The sequence below is a fragment of the Spinacia oleracea genome, chromosome 5 (genome assembly GCF_020520425.1).
Source record: "Spinacia oleracea cultivar Varoflay chromosome 5, BTI_SOV_V1, whole genome shotgun sequence".
In the NCBI taxonomy this organism is placed as follows: Eukaryota; Viridiplantae; Streptophyta; class Magnoliopsida; order Caryophyllales; family Amaranthaceae; genus Spinacia; species Spinacia oleracea.
The window spans coordinates 60,543,591-60,571,522 of record NC_079491.1 but is presented as its reverse complement, the minus strand read 5'-3'; the positions used below and the strand labels follow the sequence as shown (position 1 = coordinate 60,571,522).

Below are 27,932 nucleotides of genomic sequence, written 5' to 3'. Positions count from 1 at the left end.
CAATATGCAACAATTCAAGTCTTATAAGTTGATATCTCAAAGGAAAATAATAATTGTTTTAATAATAATGACCACCTCGGATTGGATTGTTGTTTGGCAATTCCCAATGATCAATGTCTGTCTACAAAAGGAGCTAAACACTACGGAGTATTAACCAAGGACAAATTTAATTCTACGGTTTCGATGTAAATAGATGGGAGAGAAAACTTGTCATTACACATTTCATTAACTTGTTGCATATCATACGATATTACTCATGAATACGTCTTTGATTAGAGGCAAGTTAGGGTAATTGTCTATATATATATATTATATATACACAACCAAAGTTATTTCTCTGCCCATATGTTATGTACCTTGTGAACAAACACATAAGAACAAAGCTTAGGCAATTAGGCATCAAATTGCAGTCAAATACCGGTCATCAAAATCTTTCTATAAGAATGGTTCATTCTTGCAGCCAAGTCTGTTATCGTGTACATACATGTATTAATTACAACTTACAAGTAGAAAGAATCTAGTACAAGTACGGCAGTTCTACTTGCCCTTGGAGGGGATTGCAACTCAAACCCGGCACCAGATTTGTCATAAGAAAACCAAGCCAGGAAGCAGTATAATCTTTTCAGCTCTTCGTGGCTATATGACAAATGACAAATGACACGTCCAAAGAGTCAGGCGGTTGGTACAAAACAATGGCCCGTATTTTAAGCAGAATCACCAAAACAATTTCAATACAGCAATAGAATCACAAGTCGATAGGAATGCTTACAACAAACAAGATTGATTTGCTTCAATCATCCTTGTGTCAATCGATTACAAGTAGAAAGATATTCTTTCACCTCGCTCCACCCTAAACTTACCAAGACCACAGTAAGTACTAAGAGGCTTCAATATAAGGTAAAATAAGCCAAGAGTGCCATTTATTAAATAAATAAAACAAATAAAATAACATAAAATCTCACGTGGGATGTTAGAGAAGTCGGGTTCAATTCCATTGCCATTGATATCTAAGTGGTGAGGCGTTACATACTTCCCTATTGTCACAACCACGCCAGATCCATCATGGAGCTCAAAAACTGATTGAATTAGACCCTGCGCATAATATTGCTCAATCTTGTAAAATCTGTCTATGGCCCCTAACCACGCAATTTAATCTAGACTCAACGACCATGTATGAAAGAAAAAATAAAATAAAAAGATTAAAAACCCTTCCCTTCATGAAGAAATAAATCAAGTGAACAGAGGTGAAAGAGGAAAAACTGAAGCAAGACTAGTTGCGAGAAACTGGAATTCAAACCTTGCCATAAGTTTTTTCCCCCACCAGAACAGCTTTGCAATTATCATGAAGAGCTGATGCGACCTGTACTGATGCAAGAGTTAAGCAGCTACCAAAGAGAATGGTCTAAGTCGTCTAACTATCAGAAGTACTAGCAATGCGGGACTTACTATTTCACTGGCACTTGCAGTATTATGGTTCACCAAAACCTGCATAATAATAACAATAATTGAAGTTAACTGAGAAAGAAAAGATAAAAACTCCATATCTGCTCTTTTTTGCCTTGAATAGTTGAAAACCAATAAATAGATGCTCAAGACCATAACAGGTCAAAGAAATATCAATCCAACAAATATTCGATGAGTTGATGACACATGTTACACGGACCAATACTCAAACAAGAAACTCGGGTAAATAATGTTAGCCAAGCAAAATAAAAAAAAATAAAAAAAAAAATTGACCAGCAATGATGTGCTCAACGGGATCAAATGAAATTTCCGTTAAACTTCTTCAATTTTATTGGATCTAAATTGGAAATAAAATAATCTCTGGTTGCTTAGAGTCAATAATATTTAGCAAAATGAACACCTTGAGTCAGGATACCACTTGTCAGAAATCTGCCATTTAATTAACCAAACTAGTAATTCCTCAAACTCACTTAACATTCCATTATTACTAAGGCCTTAGAGCAACTCCAATGGTTAAAAAATAGACCTGCTCACCAAAAAAATGAACATGTGAGCATGTAGCCCACCATTGGTGCAACAATGGCATATGCAGCTGATAAAACCTTGTAGCTATTTTGGGCAGGTGGTTCAAAAAAAATGTAGCTCAAATAAATAATTTTTTTTAATTAAATATTATAGGGAGCTACAAGTTATTGTAGCCCACCAATGTGAAAATATGTAGCTTAAATTAATTGTAGCTAAAAATCTAATGTGGCAAAATTAGCCACCAACACCTTGTAGCTCAAAATTGGAGTTGCTCTTATGATCTTCACCTTAAATATTTTTATTTTTAAAGAAAAATAATTCAGTAAGAATCAATTTTAATTAGTACTTCGTAGTAAATGATCTTATGAGAGAAACTCCAATTATGCTCTTATGATCTTCACCTTAATGAGTAACGACTCAAACTTCAAATAATATGGGATGTCACCCCAAACTTGGGATTTAAGGTGTCATTCCAGTTCAGGAAAAATCAAAGAGAACAGGGCCCAAGTGTAAACAAATGCAACGACAAACCACTAGAACCGACCAGCTACGATTGTCTATACTGCACATGTCGTAATAGTTGTATTGCATTTACTTTTGTACTAGGAATCTAGGATATCGAGGTCCTAGCCAAAAGCTGTAAAGTTTTTGTTTCCTCTTTTATGTTAATGAAAACAAGTAAACATCATATAAATGCGTTTTTGCATAATGATGAGGCATGATGAAGAAAACAGGAACTTTATCCAAAATTAGCTTGTTTCCAAGATGTGGAATCTATGTTGAATCACCATTTAGTAGGACTACTAGGACTTGGGTCTCTTTCTTGGGCGGGTCATCAAATCCTTTATCTTTACCGATTAACCAATTTCTAAATGCTGGAGTAGATCCTAAAGAGATACCGCTTCCTCATGAATTATCATAAATCGGGATCTTTTGGCTCAACTTTATCCCAGTTTTGCCGAAGGAGGTGGCACAAAGGCCAGCAGCTTTAACACTATTTTGTTCTGAATTTAGATCTGATCACTACATGGATATCTCCAACAAGAAATGTATCATATAAAAAGCATCTATTCTATTTATGATGATCTCACATCTTAGTTGATAATTCATACCATGACAGGCGCTTTGACGAGTGGTGCAGACTCTGCCACAAAAGCATTCTGAGACAGATCCCTTCCAGCAGTATAAATCACCTGTTGATAGGAGACAATTAGCAAGCAAAGAAATCGTTGTTGAGTTGTTCACGGACCTTTCAAAAGGACCTCAAAAACTGAAGGTGACTGAAACATTTTTGAATTTTGAGCATAATATTTGACTGGATTGTGAAAATCAATTTTTAACCAAACCTAAATGACTTCAATAATTTAAGGTCACTTAAACAAGCCATAAGGAGGAAACATAAGCAAAAAAAAAAATCAATATTTTCATCCAATGCCCGGAAAATCACAGTAGGAAGCAATTTTCGCCTTTTCAAGGTGAGCAGGCCTGAGAATAAAGAACAAAGCAACGAGCAGTAAGAGTCCCGAACTTTTGTCTTCATAATAATGAGGACTTACTATTTTAATAAAATTAATGGAAAGTAGATCACACTATTCGGCATCGATCCCCAGGGCAGAAGCCATGCCAAAAACCGGGTTAAGGCATTGGGATGGGTTGAGCTACAATTTTTTGTGGAAGGAATTGCTGGCGTAAATAGAGCAAGCAAGCAATATGCTAAAATTAGATTCCTTCCACCTATAGACGACAGCCTAGATATTGGCCATTCTAAATTGAATTTATCTATAAATGATTAAGATTCATACAATTCCCTCAATTTGACAATAGCCATTGACTCAAAGTCTATACCTGCTAGGTAAAATTAAGAATTTTAGCAGGACTATGACAGGCTTCAAGATTACAAAATCTTTAACACCTTTTTCACTCAATTGCTTCACTTCGTATGAATCTCTCTCTATCTAACCGATTTACAAGTATTACAACATGCTTCGTCAATGTAATAAAAGAAAAAACCATCAAGTTGTTGATCCCCCAATAAAGTTATAGAACGATTTATTGGCATTTGTAAACCCCCCCCCCCCCCCCCCAACCCATTCGTCAACACATAACTGGATTACGCAATACATTTAACATATGACCATCAGAGTCATGGTTTTCCAGCTGTTCGGTCAACTCTTCATGATGATTTATACCCTCAAAAACTAGTTGTTTTATCATCTGCTCATTTGTAATATCCATCAATATGGTCAAATGTACTACTTGATATAATCTGAAAGTAGGACTGCTTTGTTTGTAAATTTTCTTTAGATATTAGAAATTTAGAATAGATACTGAAAAGGGATACTATCACGAGTAAGTAAAGTTTGATTATAACATTTAAGTAGCTCAACTAAATATGATAACCGAGACACACACAAAAAAGGACCTCAAAATGCTTTTGACTTGTTGAGTCAATGAAAGTCCAGGAGTTCACAATCAGAGATGAGACTTATCATTATCACCCTATACTGCAAACCCACAACCATACAAACCCGAAAAACAACCCAAACCGAGCAAACTAACCACTGACCCGATTTAAATTTTGATAGTACATTATTAGGGATGTCAACTAGCCACGTCGAGTTGAGTATTTGGCTGTTCAAGCTAGGCCTGAATTTCCAGCCATGCTTAACGGAGTTTTCATTTCCCCTATACGCGCTTGACTCGTTTAAGTTTTTCACTGTTCGAGCTTAGCTCACGAATAGCTCGTTTAAATTCGAGCTTGAGCTCGAGCCGAGCTAGATCAATAAACAAGCTTTTAATACATGAGCCTTGATAAACGAGCAAGCTTGAATTTAAGAGAAAATGTTACTAAACATAATACTACGTACGGAGTATTATTTAAAAAAAATGAAAAGATATTCAATTTAAATAAAAAGTTTCATAGTAGACTTAGTAAGTTAGTAGTACTTTTTGGACCTTCAATACTTGACTAAAGCATATAATTTTGGATTTAGGGGAAATAAATAGAAAACATAAATAGCTTTGTTAATCATGCGATAAAATTATAATAATAAGTAGTTATAATTTTTTTTGAACTTTAAAATAACTTTGTTAAATAGTCCAAACATTCATTACCATCATTACCATTACCCCATTGCCTCAAAGAGGCTCCCGCAAGAAGCGGGGTAAGGGGGGTCGGACGTACGCAACCTTACCCCTGCAATTGCAAAGAGGTTATTTCCAAATTGACCCAAAAGCGGGACGACCATCTTCTACTTCATGGAAAGGAAGCGAAGAGGTATTAATAGTCATTTTGATTTAGTCCATTACATCCCACAGCCAAATAGTCCAAACAAATTTCACAAAATAATTAAGCGTTAGTGGATCTATGTTGTAAAGTGGAAGTGCATAAAAGAAAAGAAAAAACAATAATACTACAAATTGTGTACCTAAGTAGTAAAATTTAGTGCTGATAGTGCTAAAAGTCTTGCTAAAAAGAAAGATGCGTCAACAATTATGAGAATTAATATGTTAAGAAGGATCAATAACTGTATAATATCCTTCTCTTTTCTCACTACCATCAACGTCTTTAGAGTTTGGAAAATATATAGACATGGCACTGATCTGCTTAAAAAATATCTTAAATAGAGGAAACAGGTAGGTTGACGGGGAAGAAATTATTTGGTTCTCATGCTAACATAATGTGAAACTTAGTCTGTCCAATATCTTCTAAATACAAATATCACACGTCAGAGAAATGAATTGAAAGCATCCAAACTCCTAGCCCCTCCAATCTCATAAATACACCAATAACATCTCTCCATGTACAAGAGGTTTGGAGAGGTCAAGATATACCTATCCTTTAACCTAACCACTTTAACCTAACCATTCAAGATCTTATAGTAGTTGTTTCCCAAAGACCTAATAGTTAAAATGCACCAGAACCTCACATCAGTTATTCTGTATATTTGTTATTCATTAAGAAGAGGATATTATTTCTTTTCTTTATCTTTTCATGAAATACCTTTTCTTTCAGCATTTGTCATTCAATGATCTCTCTTTCTTCCCAGGTAAAAGGAATATGGTTTTTGTTTATCCCCGCAAATCAATAGGCAGATATTTCAATGTCTCAATCTTATTATTGAATATTTTAACAAACAAATTGTTGAGATAGTAATTTATGTAGATAACTGTACTAAGATCATGCTTACACAAGATAACACATGCGGCACAAACAAAAGAAGGGAGAGAAGAAGATGAAAAAGAAGACCAGTGCATTAGGCAAGCACAAATGGTAGCATTACCATACCGTATCCCCCTTATCCAGAAACAGCTTTGCAATTTCTATCCCAGCCTGCAAAAAGAATTCACAAAGCCCTACATAAACAAACGACAATATTCAAATCTATAAAGACAAGTAATATATACATATATTCTTCCGAGTACACTATGAGGAACACTAACAAACTCAGCATGGGTTTAGAATTGCAAATAAACCCATACCATGTGTTTGGTTGGAAATTTTAAGAGTTATAACCCATACCTCAAACCCCCAAGGTATGGGGTTTAGAAACCTAGGGGGAGAGGTGGGTATGGCTCATACCTTTACTCCAGGTATCAAACAAAAGGAAAAAAGCTCATCCCCAAATCGAACCAAAGACATGGTATTAAGAATCAAGTTCCAAACCTATGCCACCTTGATAACATTCCTGATTCTAACCCCATACCAGTTTGCGAACCAAACGCCCCCTGAAACATTGAACTGGAAGTAGGCATATTAAAAATATAAAAATCATGAAACAGGCTTCAACAATAAAAGATGATAGCAGGCTGCAGGCAGCCAGGCCCTACAACCTTTTTGCTCAAAAACCGACAAGATCATCCAATGGTTCAACATCAACGAGCATCAATACAGACATACAGCACGCAGTGTCAGCAAGATTTAACCAAGACCACAAGTACAACAAGAAGGAATAGTAATCATCAATCCAAATCCAACTCCTTCCACTTTAAGGACCAACCACTCCTTTGAGATATTGAGAGCCAAATTAAAGGAGATATCAGAAATGGTTCTTATTCATCTGACAAGTGCTGCATTCTAACCTTGGTTTCAGAAAGCGCAAGGAAGGCACAGAGAGCTAGGTGCAAGGTGCAAGTAGAAGACGCACCCAATAGGCCACTGATTCACACAAATGGTTATAAATTCTGAGGGGCAGAGAGAAAATGCTCTATAGTTCTCATAGATGGGGCTTTCTTTAACAGCAACAGCAAGAGAACTAGGGGAAGAGAGGGAAAATCAAACAGAGAAGAAGAATGGAAAAAAGGATGTGCCTCATGCATTAATTAGCCTTATGGTAAAACTTTCATTAAAAAATCGAGTCTGATGGTTGTCTTACGTTGGATATGCGGGATACATCGAAGTAATCCCGGCTTTTTTGTTCTTGATATAAGACCACTTTTCGGTCATTTCTTCAAAACTAATTCAACTTACAAACATTTTAGAATAGATTGTTTCAAAGGAATATAACTTTTTCACTAAAAACTTGGTTTAGTTTTTTGAGGTCTTTCCTATGTAAACTCCTTCCGTTGACTCCATAAATTACTCCCAAAGAGAAATAACAATAAAGGCAATCTCACCCAGTTTAGAGTTATGGCATTCAGAGCAACAGAAGAAAATATCTACTTTGAGTTGTTCCCAAAAAGAAAAGTGCAGAGAAATTAGGTTTAACTAACTCTAGGTATAGTAGACTGAAATACTCAATTAGTCACAAAATTCATCTTACCAAAGCAAACTAGTGTAAGACAATATTTTCCTTAAAATATTACTAAATGAATGTTTACAGACACACATAAACATTAACATTAAGGCACATAACGCATGAACATCCACTTAAAGGCATATACCTGCACTAGGCCACCAAAATTGTCTCTTAGATCCAGAACAAAAGATGATGCACCTTGGTCCTGGAGGCGCTTCATTGCTGCGCAAGATTATATTTGAGTCATGATAAATCAGATAATAGAAAAAACTAGAAGTTGGTACATATATGTGTCATGTTCCATGGTTCAAAAGATTTTGCTAATAGAAACATAAAATACATATTACTCCTGCTTATTTTTACTGCAACACCACACTCGTCACATGGGGTCCCTTTATTTAAGTTTCTCCTCATCACATACACTCCTTAATATGCGTGCCTACTCTTTATGTTGCAATTCCAGAAAAGAATTGAGAAAGTATATGTTGGAAATAACATCTTTGAGAAAATAACCTAAGATCTCGAAGTAGTCATGTTTGAGAAAATGCAATCACTTGTGAGTTGGGACAATATACAGTTATACACAGTTCACTGAAAAGAAGCATGTTTATGCTTTTCAACAAAAGTAACTTGGCAAAAGCAATCGGCATGGTCAGGCCCATTAAGAACATGTAGCTTATTATCATGGGAAAGTGACACACAAAAGCCATACTATAAGAGACTTAATTTGGCGTCAACATCAGACATCTTTTCTTCAGAAGTATTTACACTTGGTATTCAGTTATTTACACCTTGGGGTGTGATCGTGTGAATGCTTGATTCATATCCCTACTTTAAGTGAAATGAAAAACAAATTTTTTTGCCCAATTACCTTTATTTCTTGGCTAAATTGCAACTAAATTCATAACAATGCAATTTGGGTGTTTTCAATGGAAAATGACAATAACTGTCAACAAAAACTAATTGCAAGTTTGCAACACAGTGGGAAGTGCAAGTATTTAGGAGCCCATATAATGAGGAGAGTGATAAAAATAGGGCCCATGTGATAAGGAGAGGGAACCACTATACAAATAAAGTAATGCTGCAATTCATATGAAACGTCCTAAAAAGGCAGGTGTTGCAATAATTCTGGAACAGAGAAAGTACAAAAGGTGGTTTTCTAAACTTCTATTTAAAAAATTACCAGCCGGCACTAGTTTATAAATATTTCTTATTAGGCTTAATACTTCTTGATTACATAAAAAGGTTCGCTGATTCTTTCAAAACAAACTTTTTCTAAAGGGCTTACAGACACTGTTACAGTAAGCAAAAGATTCTCACACACTTCAACATTATTTGCTCTCTCAAAAATCTCTATCTATCACAGTTAATCAATACAAAGTAATGATTCCTCCGTTCTTTTTTAGATGACACGTTTCTTTTATCACGTTTACCGATGCACAATTGCAATCATTAATATCTTTAATTGACGACAAGTAATTTTTTTTTAAATAGATACTGAAAATATATAATGAGACGAATGTAACAAGATCTCACATAACCATATTTTTTCTGAAGTATAAATCACAAAAGACAGTAAAGTAGAGTATCTGTATAGCGTCAAAAGTCAAAACGTGTCAACAAAAAAGAACGGAGGAAGTAGTTACCTGTTACTATATCTTTTCTGGCCAGTGCATTGAACTCTTTAAGACGCACATATCCAACAGAGGTTGCACCATTGTCAATTTTCTCCAACCGGTAGAACACTGGAGGTCTAGCAACCAGCTGTCTCTGAACTTTGACAGACTGGAGAGGACCACAGTTGCCATGCTTCACCTAAATTTTGATTTTCATTACTTAGTAGGTGACGCGATTAATGAAGTCTTCAGATATAGAATTTATACTTTAACACACAGAAATATCACCTCAACTGTTACAAAAGTTTCACTGGGACCTTGCAACTTTGACGATACATCAAAAGCTGATTTGCCCCTCACATCCTCCCCATCAACAGACAAGATTTCGTCACCCTATCAAAAAGATAATGGAAAATAATGTGAAGTTTCTGCCTGCATATGTAGAAATCGTCTCTTTCTTGCAAGAATGCCTCAGAGACTAACACAGTAACACTGAAAAAGATAAAATTTACCACCACACTACCACAGAGATGATATATTTAAAGCCATAGGCTATAACGTACATAGAGCCACCACTTTCATAGTTTCATCATAGTTCTGATATATAGTACATAATACAAAATAGGTAAAGCTCAAGAGGGAAGTAGAAATACAAAGATAACAAAGAGAAACAAAAGAAAAGATGGGGACTTCATCTGCAGTATATACTAATAAATACCTCCAGGCTGACTAATGATCTGACATAGAAGCCCTTTTAAAAAGATTAACAGCCTCTTTGTTATCACAAGGCTAAGCCGTTGATGCGAGAGAATGCATGGTGATGTGTGGATGAGTAGCGTTTCAAGACTCTTCATATCTTTATTGCTTATTTAGATTTTGCTCATGAGTTTTTGGTATCACTTGGGACGGTTTTCTTATTTTGGGCATAGTTTAAATTTCAGTTTGATGTATGTTAGCTTTCCTAATTCTATTAGGATTAGGAGTTGGTTTGCTAAACCTATTAGGATTCGGTTTTAGCTTTCCTATTTAGAGTTGGATTACGTTTCCTACATGCACTAGGATTAGTTTCTTACTTGCACTAGGATTAGGTTTCCTTATTGCTTTAGGATTAAGCTTAAAGCTTCCAGAATACTAACACTTTATCCCCTATACATAGAGGTGCTTATGCTTGTTTTTACACACAATTTGACTACAATAAAATCTAAAGCTTAGCTTAAGTTTGTGAGAGCTTTGAACTTGCGTTTTTTTCTTGACAATAATCAGGAGTTATTAGGGTTAGGCTTGCGGAACTAATTGATCAAGAGTGGTCACTTAGGTTCGTTATTCAATTGTGAGTTCAAGAGTGGATTCATACATTGAAATATCGGTTACTTGCTGATCAATTAACGGGCTGACTAGAATTTTCGTGGGTACTTGCTGAATGATAAAACGCACCAATTAGTGAATTTTTCGTGGGTTCTTGAGTTTAGACCTCTTAACTAAACTAAGGGGTTTAGATTCATATCAGCCGCTAAGGTTGTCTGCATTTAAAGGTCCAATCCTTATCATGCCACCGAGTCACGGTCCAAGTGATTTGACCCCGGATATTGCGGCGCGCTCTTGCCTAAGGGCGGCAAGGGCAAAAGTCTTGTGCGAGAAGTGTATCTCAAGGCTCGTGGGGCCCTGGCGGGTCCTTGATTCAGAATGGGCACTCTTGCCTATTGGTGACAAGAGCGAGGGGCAATCGGGGCGCTTGTGTGCGGACAGCACGCACAAGCGAGACCGACGACAAGAATATATTTGTTTTGGAAGACTTTGTTGATTGTAGGGAGATTTATAACAAGCGCTAGCACAATATCTATAAAGGTATAAAACAACGCAAGTAATAAAGCAAGGAAACTTTTATGGGTATGGAGTATTGGTGCATACTCCCTAAAGAGGTTTATATTGAATAAGCTAAAACTTACCAGTGAACATTGGATTTACACTAACATAATAATTCTATTTAAAGCCAAGAAAACTATTTGAAAAGTCCTAGAAAGCCTTAGATAAGCAAAATAGACATAAAGGAAGGTTGAATTCTAACACAAGGGCATGAACTCTTTGGAAGCAATGGGGGTAATGTCAGCGCGGCTGTATCTTGTGAAGGAGCCCTTTGGAGAAGAAAGAAATTATCAACATCGCTAAAAGTTCTCATAATAGAGTCGGTAGTATAGTATAGTATAGTATAGTATAGTATAGTATAGTATAGTAGTGCAGTCAGACCCACCCCTTAAGATACACACAACCTTAGCGGCTTAGCTATGTGATATTGAGGCTGTCGCCAGTTATCCTTTTATATATGGGCTTCTATTTCGGATCTTTAGTCGCCTGGAGGAACCTCTTTAGAAGCAATACAGTAATGTCACTGCTGTTTGTTTCACTGTTTGTTGTGAAGAAGCCCTTTGGGGGGAAAAAATTAGCTACAGCTCTAAAATTTCTCTCATCAAAAAGCTGGTAGTATAATGCACTAGTGCAATCTGACCGACCCTTATAGGCTATAGTTGCAGAGATACTATTTGAAAAACTCTCAGTTGACACAGTCACATGCACATGCAGTCATGCACACAAAATCAATGAAACAAAAACACCCAAGACAAGGGAGGGAAAAGAAAACCATGACCAAACACAACAGTGGGAGTGAAAGGGAAAGGGAAAGAGAGAACCAAGCTATAATAAATCTCTCCGGAAAATGTAATAGTGACTACAAGGAATCTCATCAGGCTAAAGGTCTGGAGAGCCATGATCTGCTATTCATACTAAGTAAATGCAATACTCATCCAATTCTTCTTTTTTTTTAAGGAAAAGTCAACCCGGACTTTAATATGGTCCCATCAGATAAAATCCATATCATATACTTCAATGATATTCATCACAAATACTAGCTCATGGCAGACTGCAGATTGATCAGCCACAAGTTTATCATGATTCCATCAGGTAAACTCCCCACCATATAACAATTCTCATTATGTGTACAAGGCAATAAAAAACACAGAAATCAGGCACAGACTCTCACCATCACCAGATGGCTATTGGAACAAACACTAGCATAACCCTCTTAAAGCCAGACAAAACAATCTCAGGCACAAACACAGATATCCAACAGCATTAACCTATTCTATTCCCAAGATTGCAAAACAGAAGGCAAATTAAAGCTTACATAAGCATATAGAACGAAAGTACAAGAGAAATATGATGGAGGACCTGAAATCAGCAAACCCTGAATGGCATATTCGCATGATTGGTTTAAGCTTGCAGAGTTCAAACATATTTCATTCATTTGACTACTTAGTTTCAACTATGGAAGCCTAATGAAGATTTTATACTACAGAGTAATATAATTTAACGTAGGGTATTCTTTGACAAGCACATTCCCAGAAAGTGTAACCTGTCATAGATCTAAAATATTAGGCTTCGATCTTTGTGTAAGGTACAAGTGTATGTCACTGTTGTCCCATATTGAAAGTTCAAGATAATAGCCGTCAGTTTAAAACCTGAGTTGGCTATTACTCCCATAAATAAAAAATGCGGTATCGGTCACGGTCGGGGGATCGGTCGCGGAGTCTCGGTAACGGAAATGATGCGTTAGTCGCGGACCGTGTCGCGGTTGTCGCGTAGGAATTTGAAATTTGAAAAAGAAGCCCCATGTCAGCCCCATTCACTACCTACCCTAGTCCCCCTCCCCTAAACCGTACACGTGACTAGGGGTGTGCAGAAATTGACCGGGTCCTGAATCCGGTCCGGAACCGGACCTGAATTGTCCGGTTCGGACCGGACCAGTGGATTCAGGACCGGACACCGGTCCAAAAGAAAATGAGTTTTCGGATTCCGGACCGGACCGGGTAAAAACCGGAATTTTCCGGTCAAGTCCGGAAACCCGGATACATAAATATTAAAATATACTCCCTCTGTCCCGAAATACTCGACCCGGTTTGACCGGCACAGAGTTTAAGGGACTTGAATTGACTTATTTAATTTAATAGGTAGTAGTTGATAGTGGGGTATTATTTTAATGTAGTTAGTAGGAAATGTGTTAAGATGTGGGGTTGGGGGAGAGTAGGGGTTGAATTTTTAATTATTTTTTGTATGGAGTAGGGGGTAGGTGGGTTAATAGGGGTGGAGTGAGAAATAATATAGTATTGTTAGAATATTTCCATTTTTAGAAACAGGTCAAGTATTAAGGGACGGCCCGATAAGGAAAACAGGTCAAGTATTCCGGGACGGAGGGAGTATATGCTTCGTATTTTTAATTTCTGCTCTCATATTTAACCTACTCCTCTATTACTCCGCCAACCCTCCAACTTTTCAAGATCTAAATCACCCTCCTCTCTTCCTCTCTCCTCTGTTATTCCTTCTCCTCTCTACTTCTCAACCCAACCTCCATTATTTACTTCCTCTATCTTTGTTAGTCTTTGTTTTTCTCTACTTCTTATCCCGACCACTTTCTTTCTACTTCTTAGACCACCTATTTTTCAGATCTACGATTCGATGCGGCAGTGTCGGCTATTACAAAGATGATCGGTGAGTTCGTCAAGGGCAATATTATCCCATTCACGTGGCCTTCATCTTAACTAAAGCTAGTAATCGATCCGGAATCATTTAGGCGAACCCTTATCGGTTCACCTTCCACTCCCTTTTACCCCTTTTTTTTATGTAATTTGATGTTTTTAATAAATAAAGGTAAATCTTCTTATGGATGTTCTTAGTTCTGATGTTACAAATCTATCCAACTAATATTCAAGTTTAATCATTTGGTCATTCTAAATCGATGTTGTTACTTTTTAGGTATTAAATCCGCTTTTAAAGCTAATGGAATATTGAATGTATGGTACTTCGTATAAGTTTATCTTATAGAACAAAATTTGTAAGTCTATGGTATAAGTTTATTTTATAGATCAAAATTAATGTATATGAACTGTATGTTATGAAGGAAAATTTGGTGTGAAATTAAGTATTCTACTCGCCTGTTGAATTTTTGAAGGAAAATATTTTTCAAAGGAAAATCGCTAAACAGGTCCAACAGGACAAAAACCGGTCCGAAACGGAATTTTCAGGTCCGGACCGGTCTAATTCCGGACCGGTCTCCGGACTAAGAAATTTATAGATTCCGATTCCGGGTCATTCCGGTTCAGGTCCGGACTGGACCGGTTTTGGACCGGTGCACACCCCTACACGTGACATAATTAAAATGAGTTCCTTTGTCTACCTTCTCTCTCCTCTCTTGTTTTAGATTTGAAAATGGAGTTCTCTACTCGATTTCAATGGAGTTTCTCCATTTCTTTCCTTTTGCCCTTTCTTTTTGTCGAAAACATGGGGAATTCGGCTGAAAACCGAGTAGATGTGAGGTTTATAACGCTTAATGCGGACAAAATTCGTTCGGATCGGTTGAACCGGCCGAGATCTCGCCGTTTTTAAAAGCACCTTTACAACTCGGGATATCTCGTATCGCTAGCCTCCAAAACCTTGTTAACTCAGGTGATACGAGTTAACTCGGGCGAGTTTTTACACCATGATTACTCCTATTGACAATTCATTTTTGAATGGAATTTTCATCCCTCCTTGTCTCTCCTCCATTCCTAGCTATCTGAGATTGAGTTTCCTTCAACTTAGAGTAAAATGGTATTTCAGTTCAGCCTATGATGCACTATTTACAAATTTGACATAAAACAGGCAAAGAAGGGTTCTCAGTCAGTTATAATAGGCTCGTTTCAATCCAACATATAAGATTTCTTTATGGGGGAAGTATCATCTGCACAAGTCTCTTTCTTTTTGTCCAAAGTATCACCTGCACAAGCCTCTCTCTCCACTGTAAACGCCCTTTAGACTGGAAGTTTACAATGACCCCTCTCTATACCTTGTGCAAGAGATGTTTTTGTACCACGTGAAAAGAGATTGCTCTTCCATTTTAACAAAAGACCGTAAAGTAAAAAAGTGCGAACATACCCTGTCTCCACATTGGATCAAGAACGGGGTCAGAGGGATCAAAAACAGCTAATTCATATAGAGCCATCGAACCGGCCCGTCAAAAAACAACATCGATGAAGACGCGTAGGTGAACTATTACGTGGTGGAGATTGTAACTTTCCATGAATATCCCATTTATCACTCGTTACTTTGCCTACTTCTTGTTTTGAGGATCGACGAATCAAATGATATTTTGTTCCAAATTTTTTATCTTCTTAGCCCGCTGAATAACTTTTCCTTGCCATAATGGTTCACTTACTCTCAAACTCTTTGTTTACACAGTAGTAATATTCTTTGTTTCTTTTAATTTTCGGATTCCTGTCTAATGACCCAGGACGCTCCAGCAAGATAATCAAGCCGATTCAAGCAACAGAATCTCAAATCGAGTCCAACAAGAAAAGTTCGAAACCGAGTCAAGCAACAGAATCCCAAATCTAAGCTAAATGCTAAAGGCCCAATTTATGACTGACACACAATAGAAAGCCTATTGATAATATTTTACACTATTACAACAACTCTAATATTTATAAAGATATTAATACAGTATAACCATTAAAGAATAGCACTCTTGTTTTAGTTACCTGTCTAATTCCAGCAGTTTGAGCAGGCCCATCCAATACGAGTCCAAGCACCTTCAGTTTGAAGCTTCCACTGCTGTCAGGCATCTCCCTGACATTTATTCCAATACCAGTCATGTCATATCTAGCCATCTTCGAGAACTTTCATCCATCAATGATTCACATGCCATGGAAAAAATACTACAACATGCGTGAGTTAAAACCTGGGACTAATCTACTAAAATTATAAACCAGGACAAAATTTGTAATCTAAAAATGCATGTAGCCGTAAATCTGACACTATTTAAAACATTGGGAAATGCTAAACATGCAATCAAATAGGTGGTACATATACGAGGGCATTGGAACGCAAGACAAATGACAATAGAGAAAAAGATATTGCAAACAAAACCTAAACAATCAAGTACGTTTCATATTAAAGCTTTGAAAAGTATCCAGCACACCAATCAAGCTAGAAGCCTAGAACCTCAGAATTGCAGCACATCAGCCTAATATTCTCATGTTATCAGACTAGTGTAACCAGACATAGACATCAAACAGACAGTACATGCATAGATTTTGGAAGCACCTACACCCTCCTCTGTATCACTTGAACTGTTTGAGCATATTAAATGTGCTACATGAATAACCAATAGTAGCATATTCTAGTGGAGTTTGTATTTGGAAACTCAGACAATTAGAGTGAAACAGAAAGAGTAGTATACAACTATACAAACATCATCCTTAAACCCGATTACCTCTTCTGGAGACAAAAAACGTGTATAAGGATCTTCCAAACTTGCCAACATTTTTTGAACGATATTGTGAGCCTTTGATCTAGTCTTAATAGAAGTGCTCAATATGTCTTCCTTCTTGCGCTATATACATAAGTGAAATATGTTTTAGAAAGAAAACGTAGATTTGGTAGAAGAGAAAGAAACTAACAATATACAATCAAAAGTTTGCAAGCCAGAGTATTCTTTCAAGTCCAAACATGAAGGAGCAAACTACTATTAGCATCAAGGAAACTCCTAGCCAGTCAGAAACTTGATGAAATTTGTTGATCGCAGCACAAAATGGGACGCAATAGACAAGTAATTGAAATTCATAATATATCACTCATACGTAAATTCTTGAAGCATGCACAATCACTCACACACACACAAACGCAAAATCTAAAGTTTCTACTTTAAGTCACTAGTTGAAGTCAACTAGTTTTTTAGCCCATGCATCTAGTTTAAAATTAGTTTTGTTTGTCTACGTAATAGCAGAAATGAAGAATGAGTTTGGAGTTTGATTAAAATTGTTGAAGTGGAATCAAGAGGTGAAATTGTTGAATTGAACGTAATTGGTTGGGGAAGGTCAATAAACATGGAAGAAGAGAATTTGGGGGTGGGGTTGGGGGTGGGGGTGGGGAATATAAGGTAATTGGGAGAGAGAGGAGAACAAGTGATTCAAAATAAAATGAAAATGAAAATACAAAGGGAGGACATGGGGCAATGTGGCATGCAAAACTTCCGGTAATACTAGTATAGATTTACAATGGGCGTCCAAATTAACCCTCACATTTGACATCAGAAGCCCTTTTTAATCCCTTATTCAATCTTTTCTTTTTCTCATATTCTAGCAATTAGTAAAATGGCTCTTAATACCTCTTCGCTTCCTTTCCATGAAGTAGAAGATGGTCGTTCCGTCTCGTCCTGTTATCGCTTTTGGGTCAATTGAAAACAACCTCTCTGCAATTACAGGGGTAAGGTTGCGTATGTCCGACCCCCCTTACCCCGCTTCTTGCGGGAGCCTCTTTGAGGCAATGGGGTAATGATAATGATGAATTAGTAAATTGATTAATAACCGGACAGCCTTGTCAAAATTATGACAAGTATTACAGCTCAGACCTCAGAACAACAAAATCAAAAACAGCAACAAGCTGCAGCAAACATTACACCACAAGTAGCTTCCTGAACTCTTCAGGGAACCTACGGCATGGATTTCCTTTACAATGCTTACTACAGGATTAGTGTTCTGTTTGAAGATAACAGAATTCCTATGCAGCAATACCTGGTATATAGTCTCAGTGAAACAAGTGACATAAAGACGAGCATTAGGTCTGACTTTTCTGTTTCTAGTTCTTTAACTGAAAATATTTTCCCTTCATTTAATTGAAGTCAGTTCTAGCATCATCATCCAGATTGCACTTCTATCACTACATCAAGGTAAAAATACAAATATTTGGTACTTTGTAGTTTCTTCTTCAAGTCAATGATCTTTCATACCACGTTCTGGGTGCGGTGGTTTGATTCTATTTTTTTCCTTCACTGAACTTATTCTTTATGAAATTTTAAAATAAACCCCTTCAATACATGCTGGCGTTCATAATTGTGCTTTGATCATGACCCTAGCCCCTAAGAACTTGTATGTTAAAAACTTAAAAGTAAAAAGTGGTGTTAGCTTTTCTACCAACGGTTGACTATTCAATCAACCATAAGTGATTAGCTGATAGCTGTCTGAATATGTGTTAAAGTTAGATTTTAGTTCAAATTTCATGGGTAATAGTAGCAAAAAACCAGCATATGTTACCTAAAGTTTTAAGTAACTTCAACATCTAACCACTAGCTTACCAAAAACAACTTTTAACTTATATAGTGTTTCCATTGGGTCAAAACACTATCTTTTACATGGAAATTTGTTATCAAAAATGCCCGTGATGCTAGGCCAGCCTATCTATTTTCTAAACTCTCAAATCATCAAAATAAAAAAACTTAGTAACGTCAACACATTTTGAATGTCCCGATAAAACCTCGTATTTGACAACCTGCCATTGTTTCTCCCTTGTGAAATACTATATACCTCCTTCGTTCTCTTAATATTGCACCGCTTCGACTTCTACACTATTCAAGCACTCTCCTTTAACCTTTTATTCCAATTTACATGTAAGGAAATATATAGTTAGTCATGTTCAAACTTATTAGATTCATCTCGATGATACATTCATATATTATAGTATTTTTACCCCCGTCCCGTATGCACTTTTGTTCTCATTTGAGCTCTTCGGAGCCAATTTTAGTGCTAATATATGTTGTGTAGTATGTTTAGTTACAGGACCGCTTTTTTGTGGTAATTGGTCTTTCGAGACCTGTTTCTATTATTCCCGGATGACTACACGGATCCCGAACATATACCGGATGATCTAGCAAACTTCAAGGGGCCACAAACGACAATTTAGACCCAAAAGAGTTAGGCTTGGGCCTCAAGATTCAAGGCCCATGAAAATGCGGCAAAATGCAAAGAAAACGGGTGGCACCGGATTTCGCCGCCCGACCGGGCTAGAGCACAAGGAGATATCTGAGATGCAATCGCAACCGACCGGGTTCTGAAACGCGATTGCAGCGGATTTGAGTACGCAGGAATCAAGAACAACTCGTTGTGCCGAAAACTGGCCGGTTTTCGAGACCCCACCGGTTTTCGATGCTTTTTCCTTCTTTAGTCGGTTTTCTTCGTACGCTTTTAGGGGAAGCCTATATATTAAACTTAGTTTTCTTTTAATGGGACATCTTTACTTCGGCCTTAGTTTTATTCTAGTATTAAAAGTTTCGTAGTTTTTGGTACCTATATCGCTCTTAACTTTTGTCGATTACGCTTGTTATTTCAATTCAAGACTCAACCTTTATTTCTTCAGATTGGTATTTATCTATTCTATTTCAATATGTGTTATTGATTAATTATGTATTTCATGCTTTCTCTAATTTTAATTGCTTTGTTCATTATTATGTATGAGAAGTCTATTTTCTAGGGTTTTTTGGAATCCATGAATTAATATGAAGGGATGATTTATTATTGGTAGGAAAACTTATGCTAGCTTGACTCTTGAATGCTTGAGTAGTTTTAAGGTGGTGAAAGCTAGTAGTGGTGAAATCACACATGTGCAATTTCGGTTGCTTCATATTACTTTGGCACAATTCGCACGTGTGTTTGGCATGAAAACGGAATACCCTAGAGAACCCCCCCCCCCCAATAGGTTACAATGCTTTGCAATTATGGAATACTTTGACAGGGGATTGTAACATTTGCATGCTACTGCTTTCCAACACCCTATCCTTAGGTTGGGGCAATGGTTCTTCGGGTTGTCCATATTTGGGAGGTTTGAGCCCGGCAATGTCCGCAGTGCTGAACTGATGCTTATGGGCAGCTGGGTCTACCATAGTACCAATCCTTATAAGATTAATGTTACACACCACATGGCCACTTCCACACCGCCGGGAAGTCAGGATCCCACACCCCCATCATGATTGGGGGCATGATCACTCATCTTGCTATGGGTCTTGCAGACTTTGTTCCACCGGCCAATGGCCATGTTGTAGGCGGCAATACTATCACACTTGCATATCTAGAACGGCAAGGGTGGACCGATGGATCAAGTCAGTTCATAATAATTTGAAGCCGGTGAGATCTTATGGATGGTTAATGGAATAGGGCTTTTCACAATGCCTAATAATCTCACGGTCTTCCTTCCTGATCAAGCAAACTACATATATGGCAATCCTTGATGAGCAACTTCCTGGAACTATACAGCTCCTAACCTATACCACGGCACGCTTATTTCCGTGATACGGGCAACCTGGTGAGCCCGGTCCCCTAGACCTAGAGACTATCTATGCTCCGTCCCGACAATTAGAACTCCACCAAGAGGCTCTCACCTCTCGTTTCGATCGATCCGAGAGTCGATTTGATCGCTTTGAGAGTGATCAACAAAGAGCCATGTTCCCCATAGGCCCATATGCGATTATTACGCCACTCAGGGCGAGTTTCCGACACCCATGGCACTTATATGCCCACTAACCATGTAGGTGGGCAAGGGAGTTATGGTGCCGGAGGAGGTAGTGGAGTAGGGACGAGTGGTGGCCGAGGTGATGATGATGACGTTGATGATGATGATATTGGAGATGACTCCACATCCGTTTGAGCCAATGAGGGCATTGTCTGATTTAGCTTGGGGGGTGTTCACTTTTCGTGTATATATGGTATGATTTCTCTTCCTCCATACCTTCATTCTATTTCTTGCTTTTTGGTATGATTAGTCTATTTTTGGTGTGTTTTATTGCTTCCTAGGTTAGCTTTATTGGTTTGAAAAAGAAAAAAAAACGTTCCGATGAATACTAAATCTTGCTTCCCTGTGATGAATATTGATGAAATTATCTTTTCGAAAATTGTTTTTATTCTTGGTTATTAATGATGAATATTGTGGACATGTTAGCTATGAGTTGATATTCGATTGTTTTGATGCTCTAGCATGAGTTAACTTTGTCCAACTGTTTGTGAACTTGGTACTTGACTAGTTGATTTGGTTAGGAATTTATATGTGTTAGTTTCCTAGTATGTCATAGACTTTGAGTATTGGTTTACAACTTTTAGTAATGTTTTTATGACTCATATACATGCATATTGAGAGGGACGAAGACATTTGTTCTTTTAGGTGGCTTTCAGATGATTTTAGATACATTTGTTCCCTTCTTGCTACCCATGTTGTTGCATGTGCCCCTTTTATTGTTTATTAGCCACATTAGCTTGGCTTTGGGGAGCTACTAGTAAGTGAGGTGAGGGAGTTGTAGTGTGTTTCATTCATGCAAAATTTGGGTGGAAAAAAAAAGAGAAAAAAAAGAGAGAAAAAAAGAGCAAAAATGAGAAGAATTATCAATGTTCAAATGTTCTAGTGAAGGTTCCTCAAAAGAATTTGTGAGATTGAAAAAAAAAATCATTACTTTCAAAAGAAGAAAAGTGCAGAGCATGGTTTCATTTTCAAGTGTTACAAGTTTATATTTTTATGAGTGATCAATTGTACGGATGAAAATTAGTGGAAAATTTTGTGTGGTTTGCTTGGTGATTATACGTAGAGTTGTGTGGGAGAGTTTATGGTCATTATTTATTTTTAACCATGGGACGTATTAGGATTTTGGCTCCCCAAAGCTAAAGCTTTACTCTCACATATTCCCAAATTTACCATACCCCTTACCTATGCCTTACATTACAAGCTTTGAATACCTTACGACCTTTGTGCATAGAGTTGTATTAATGTGAAATTAGTTGTTTATCAATGCAACAAATGACGTGACATATTCCGAATCGACTATTAGGTTGAGTGTATGTCTTTTTTTTTTAAACACACGAGTGTTGTGAGTTTGGGAGGGCATTGTTCGCATAGATTGGTTGGAGAACGATCGGGGACATTTTTTACCCGCCACATAAATGAGTGAAGAGTGTGTGAGCACTAGTTATGGATTCCATATGCAATTGCGGCTTGCCCTGCTTGACAATTGCTATTGGTAATCGGATGGATTTGTTTGGTTGACATTGATGCGTATTTGTTGGATTTGCCTTGAATCGTATCTATTGGTTTGAAATGTATTTGGGGTGAAGTTTTGATTTATTTATTCATCAATGATGTCTATTCTTAGAAACAAGCAAAGGTCTAGCTTGGGGGAGTTTGATACATTCATATTTTATAGAGTTTTTATCCCCGTCCCGTATGCACTTTTGTTCTCATTTGAGCTCTTCGGAACCAATTTTAATGCTAATATGTGTTGTGTAGTATGTTTAGTCGCAGGACCGCTTTTTGGTGGTAATTGGTCTTTTGAGACCCGTTTCTATTATTCCTGGATGACTACACGAATCCCGAACATGTACGGGGTGATCTAGCCAACTTCAAGGGGCCACAAACGACAATTTAGACCCAAAGGAGTTAGGCTTGGGCCTTAAGATTCAAGGCCCACGGAAATACGACAAAATGCAACGAAAACTGGTGGCACCGGTTTTCCGCCCGACCGGGCTAGAGCACAAGGAGATATCTGAGATGCAATCGCAACCGTCCGAGTTCTGAAACCCGATCGCAGCGGATTTGAGTACGCAGGAATCAAGAACAGCTTGTTGTGCCGAAAACCGGCCGGTTTTCGAGACCCGACCGGTTTTCGTTGCTTTTCCTGCTTTAGTCAGTTTTCTTCTTACGCTTTTAGGGGAAGCCTATATATTAAACTTAGTTTTCTTTTAATGGGACATCTTTAACTCGGCCTTAGTTTTATTCTAGTATTAAAAGTTTCGTAGTTTTTGGTATCTATATCGCTCTAAACTTTTGTCGATTACACTCGTTATTTCAATTCAAGACTCGACATTTATTTCTTCAGATTGGTATTATTAATTAATTATGTATTTCATGCTTTCCCTAATTTTAATTGTTTTATTCATTATTATGTGTGAGTAGTCTATTTTCTAGAGTTTTGGGAATCCATGAATTAATATGAAGGAATGATTTATTATTGCTGATTGTTGGTGTTGTTGATTAATTTCCCATTGATTGATTTCATTACCATGCAATTAGACTTGGGCAGGTTTAATTGTTATAGTTGGGCAGCATTGAGTTAATAATCGAGAGATGCAACTCGATGCTAAGGCTAGTTTCAATAGATAGAATTAGTGTTAATAAATTGTGAGAGTGTTATTTCTAATTTTATGATTAATATGGACTCGAGATAGCATGTCAGTCTGATTAATGATTTCTTTGATTGTTAATTGTTATGTCTCATCCCGGAGTATTATTCATTGGTGAACCTATGCCCTAGACCTTTTTATATTGATATTATCGTGATTTAATTATTGTCGTAGTTATAATATTCAAACTAACCACTTTTCCTGTCACCCGGCCGTACAGGTGTCGACACGACACGACGCGGGTGCGGACACGGAATCCGGACCGGACTCGCCATGGGGAAAATGGACTCGTCTTTTTAGGGTTTTGGAAACCCAGATCTAAAAATAGAGGCCTTAAATCAGGGATACAGAGACTGAGAACTTAGGGGGCGTTTGGTTGGGGGGTTTCAACAAAGGGAAAGGCAATCAACTGAGAATTGCGAGCTCACCAGGAATATTCTCCGGCAGGGTTTGATACTCTTGGATGCTGCAGACAGACTCCATGGAAGCGACCTCCATGGAAGTCGATAAGTTCGATGTTAAAATTAAAAAAAAAAACTTAGATTTTCTTTTTTTTTAAAAAAATAAGTAAAATTAGGTGTGGGACAGGTAAGGTACAACTGTCTACTACTCATCTCTTTTTAAAATAATAACGTGGGATAACTGGGTAAGTAAACAGGTGTGGTCCCACTAAAAAAAAGAAAAAAAAGTAAATAGGTGGTACAGTACGTAAATTTTTATTTTTTTAATAAGTTTTGATATTCGTTCTTTTTGACTTCTAAACCACTTTTATTTTGGGAAAAGAGATCACATCATCACATGACTCCGTAGTTTCAACTTACAAAACATTTACTTTTAAATTTTATTTTAAAATCACAAAAATAATACTTTCATTTATTATATTTATGCGGATTAATATAAATATTTAAATGCTTGCCGTGTCCCCAAGTCCGTTTCTAAATTTTGGACACTTTTAAAACGTGTCCCCGAGTCCTTGATTTTAAAAAAAATTCAGGTCCGACCCTTGGACCCGTACCCGAGTCGGACACCCGTACCCGAGTCCGAGCATCCTAGGTAGAAAGAACGTTGTTTTCCTGTGTATACGATCCCTACTTCCCTTGCTATATTTTTAGTTGGTGAACATTAGGTTTATCTTTGATAGGAGTGCGATTTAGCCTGTCACTCGATCTATATTTCTAAAACATCAAATCTTTAGAATTTTTACTAAAAGATAATTAAACATATTAACGGTTAGAAAGTGTAAAACTCTAAATGTGGCAATATATTAGTTAATAGAGGAAGTAGTTCAAAATATCCACAATCACATCACAAGGAAAGCATAAGGAGGATATCTCATGTAACAACTCCAAAAGCACAAAATGAATCTCAGGACTTCCGACAGTCCACTTAAATTACAAGAATCTTATAAAGACAAAAGAGCCCACCTCCTCTATCTACTCTCGTGGACCTTGATGAAGCCTTACTAAACACTCAGTGAGAACCATTTCACCTTTTCTCTTAACCCATAAGTTTACCCGTCACTTTAGGGCATGTTGATAAAGATCAAAGCACAAGGGAAGTAAAATCATGTGCTCTCCCTAAATTGGAATTCCTATGATAGGTCAAAAAATGATTTATACTCAAGAGCAATAGGTATTCATAAGTTCTAGTAACATACTTAGCTACATCCCCAATGACCTCTTTAGCTACTAAGGTTTCATCAAAACATACCAAGCCAGGCACCCTATGGCAAAGAAATTTACTATTCCCTTTCTCCCAAACTAAGAGCCCCGTTTAAACTTTGTATACAAATAAGGAAGGATAATATGGTAGGAGATACAAAGAGAAGTTCCTTGAAGTATGTATTAGTTGGATAAACTCAAATTTCAGACAAAAAGAAAGGTTAATGTGGGACATATTAATTGGGATGGAGGAATACTAGACAATAAAGGTGAAGCGCATCAAATTTAGTGGACAGTAGCAAACGACAAATGGGCTTTAAACAACCGGTGAAAATTTAGTCATCCTATTTCAAAACAAAGGTCATGATCATGTATGATGTACTTGGAAGGCTTACAACAAGGTCACATGCATAGAACCCTTCATAATTGATCTTAGAAAATTTAAAGGAATCCATAAGCAATCTAACTAATTCATGCATACTTAGACACAAATATATAGAACACTTCATAATTGATCTTAGAAAATTTGAAGGAATCCATAAGCAATATAACTAATTCATGCATACTTAGACACAAATATATATATACATGTACACATGAGCCTCAGAAATCATCCACCTCATTAAAACTTCAAATGAACACTAGTGATCTTCCCCATAATAAGAGAAAAGGTACCAAAGTGATACACTCATAACTTGACGGTGCTGCCAAATGTTGAATCCACCCTCCACAACAACAAGGTCAAAGAAGATACTCTTAAATTGAATCTTGCTTGATAATATTGCTCATTTGAAATTTCATGAGCAGGCACATGAAGATTTCATAACTTAAGGTGCAAGAACATATTGACTATGTTCAGTAAGCAAAGGTAACATCCATTTCAAATGGTAACTATGATTGCTCATGTGTCCACGAAACAAATTCCATTTGAAATGGATGGTGCAAATGCTCAACAAACCCAACGTCTTAAGTAGAAAATGGAATGAGATAAGGAAATTGATGCGGCTCGAGAGGAAGAAATAGCCGATTTTCGACAGACTTCGCTCCGCTCCTCCTCATCGGAGCTGCGCGCCGACAATCTTCATCTGCTCCGGCTAAAAAGCTTCTCTTTTTATGTTAGCTCCTTCCCTTAGCTAGCACTAATCGCTCCCTCCGTGAACGTGCCGGTTGCACCCTCCAAGCGGACCAGTGTTCGCGGAATCCACTTTCCTTCACACAGCACACAAGATGAAAAGCTTTAAAGACTTCTTCAAAATCCTATTTTTGATTAATCATTACACCTCCATCTTTAGAACTCTAGCTCAACAGCGTCGATGTTGCACCATACATTCTGCTTGAGCTTACAAACTATTATGAGTTGATGCACGTTGGAGAGCAGAATGATGCAGCAATTAAAAACGTAGCAGTTTGAAGTTTAAGAATTAGGTATATGGTATAAAATAATAATAAGATACAATAATAAGTTTTTAGGCCCTTCATCTCATAATGAATGTCCTTCCCATTTTCGCTTGTTTCAAATCAAATGTCTCCATACCAATGAGGTCTTGGCCTATTGGTTAAGACCAATGAGGTCTTGGCCTAGTGATTAAGACCAATGAGGTCTTGGCCTAGTGATTAAGATTGAGGGTCTGTCTACGATAGGTCAGGTTCGAATCACCCACCGCTATTTGTAATTTATTGCCCTTCTGCCTCATCCGCACCACACCAGAAAGAAAGAAAAAAAAAATGTCTTTATAATTTAATGCACTGCTCCACAAAAATCTATTTCCATTACCCTTTTCCCAATTAATCTTAATTTCCATTGATCATAATCAATTTTCTTAAATTTTCCAACTATAAGTAACTATAGATAGTGAGGTATATGATCAAAACTCAAATTCGAAGAGTTTTCCTCCACCAGAACTACACCATGGAAATGCATTTCTAGCAATATCCAGTCTAATTCTCTGCAATCACTCAATTACTAAATAAAAAAAAATATGCAATTTCATCAAAATACAAAATAAACCAATATAAATCGATTATCATAACCGAATCAAAGAGAGAGAAGAGGGTCTTACAATCCACGATTCCGGCGACCAACGACTACGACCCGTATCAAGAAAACTATCATTCACTATCTCCCAAGCTTCCTCCACAATACCCTCATTCGTCCCCAATTTCGGCGCCGATAACGCCATATCATCCCCCAATAATCCCCCATCTTCGCGGCAATACTCATCAGACGATGACGATTGATCAGAAGCCGGCGAATTAGCAGCAATCGAAACAGGTGGATATAGTAAGAGGCTGAATGAGAGTGCAGCAGCAGCTACGGCAGCACCAATTGAAGATTTTTTAGGAGAGTTTTGATGATTGGAATTGAAATTAGGGTTGCAATTGTTGGTGTAGCTCTTGGCTACTCCGACATTTTTGTTGTTGGTGATGATAATGGTGGTGTTGCAGGGGTTGGATGAAGTGAGAGAACATAGTCTCATCTTACAATTCGTTTATATCTTTCTCTATTGTTGTGAGTACGGAGTATATTCTTGTAGCATAGGATAGGAATATAGGGGATAGATAGTGTTAATGCCTTCGGGTTTTTCTTCGTTCACAAATAAGTAATGCTTTGTTATTTTTGGTTTAACTTCTGTTCTGTAACTTCTGTTCAATTAACTTATTACTACTATTATTATTACTAAATTTTAGCTCGTGCAATGCACGGTTTCTATTGAATTGTTACGTTAAAATAAAACTCTTATATATATCAACTGTTATAGATTTATTTTTTTATTATTATAGTGTTTGATTTTGGATGAAATTATATATAAGAAATATTAATAATTAATTAATAAAAATATCTACGTGGCACCTAATTATTAATATTCGTGGCATTCGACTTTTTAATTCAAAAATAATTTTGAAGTCTTATTT

General features: G+C 37.1%; 1 protein-coding gene across 1 annotated transcript; it reads right to left on the bottom strand.

Annotated features, from left to right (window-relative positions):
- Positions 1 to 404: 404 nt before the first annotated feature.
- On the bottom strand, positions 405 to 27,586 carry LOC110791122 (carboxyl-terminal-processing peptidase 1, chloroplastic). Its single transcript, XM_021995878.2, has 13 exons — positions 27,080 to 27,586; positions 16,641 to 16,760; positions 15,907 to 16,044; positions 9,632 to 9,736; positions 9,374 to 9,542; positions 7,873 to 7,949; positions 6,278 to 6,322; positions 3,102 to 3,182; positions 1,447 to 1,485; positions 1,298 to 1,360; positions 963 to 1,092; positions 770 to 850; positions 405 to 636 (listed from the first exon to the last, which is right to left on the bottom strand). The coding sequence occupies exons 1-12, from the start codon at positions 27,494 to 27,496 to the stop codon at positions 795 to 797; spliced, it is 1,440 nt and encodes a 479-aa protein (XP_021851570.2). The 5' UTR covers positions 27,497 to 27,586; the 3' UTR covers positions 405 to 636; positions 770 to 794.
- Between the last annotated feature and the right edge of the window lie 346 nt (positions 27,587 to 27,932).

Bases quoted from the DNA above. Each gene is read 5' to 3' on its own strand.
- LOC110791122 (XM_021995878.2), bottom strand. From the start codon at position 27,496: ATGAGACTATGTTCTCTCACTTCATCCAACCCCTGCAACACCACCATT. The intron at 9,737-15,906 runs GTAACTAAAACA...TCTTTTTGATAG, and splicing joins AAACTGCTGGAATTAGACAG to GGTGACGAAATCTTGTCTGT. The intron at 3,183-6,277 runs GTATGGTAATGC...TCCTATCAACAG, and splicing joins TTCTGGATAAGGGGGATACG to GTGATTTATACTGCTGGAAG.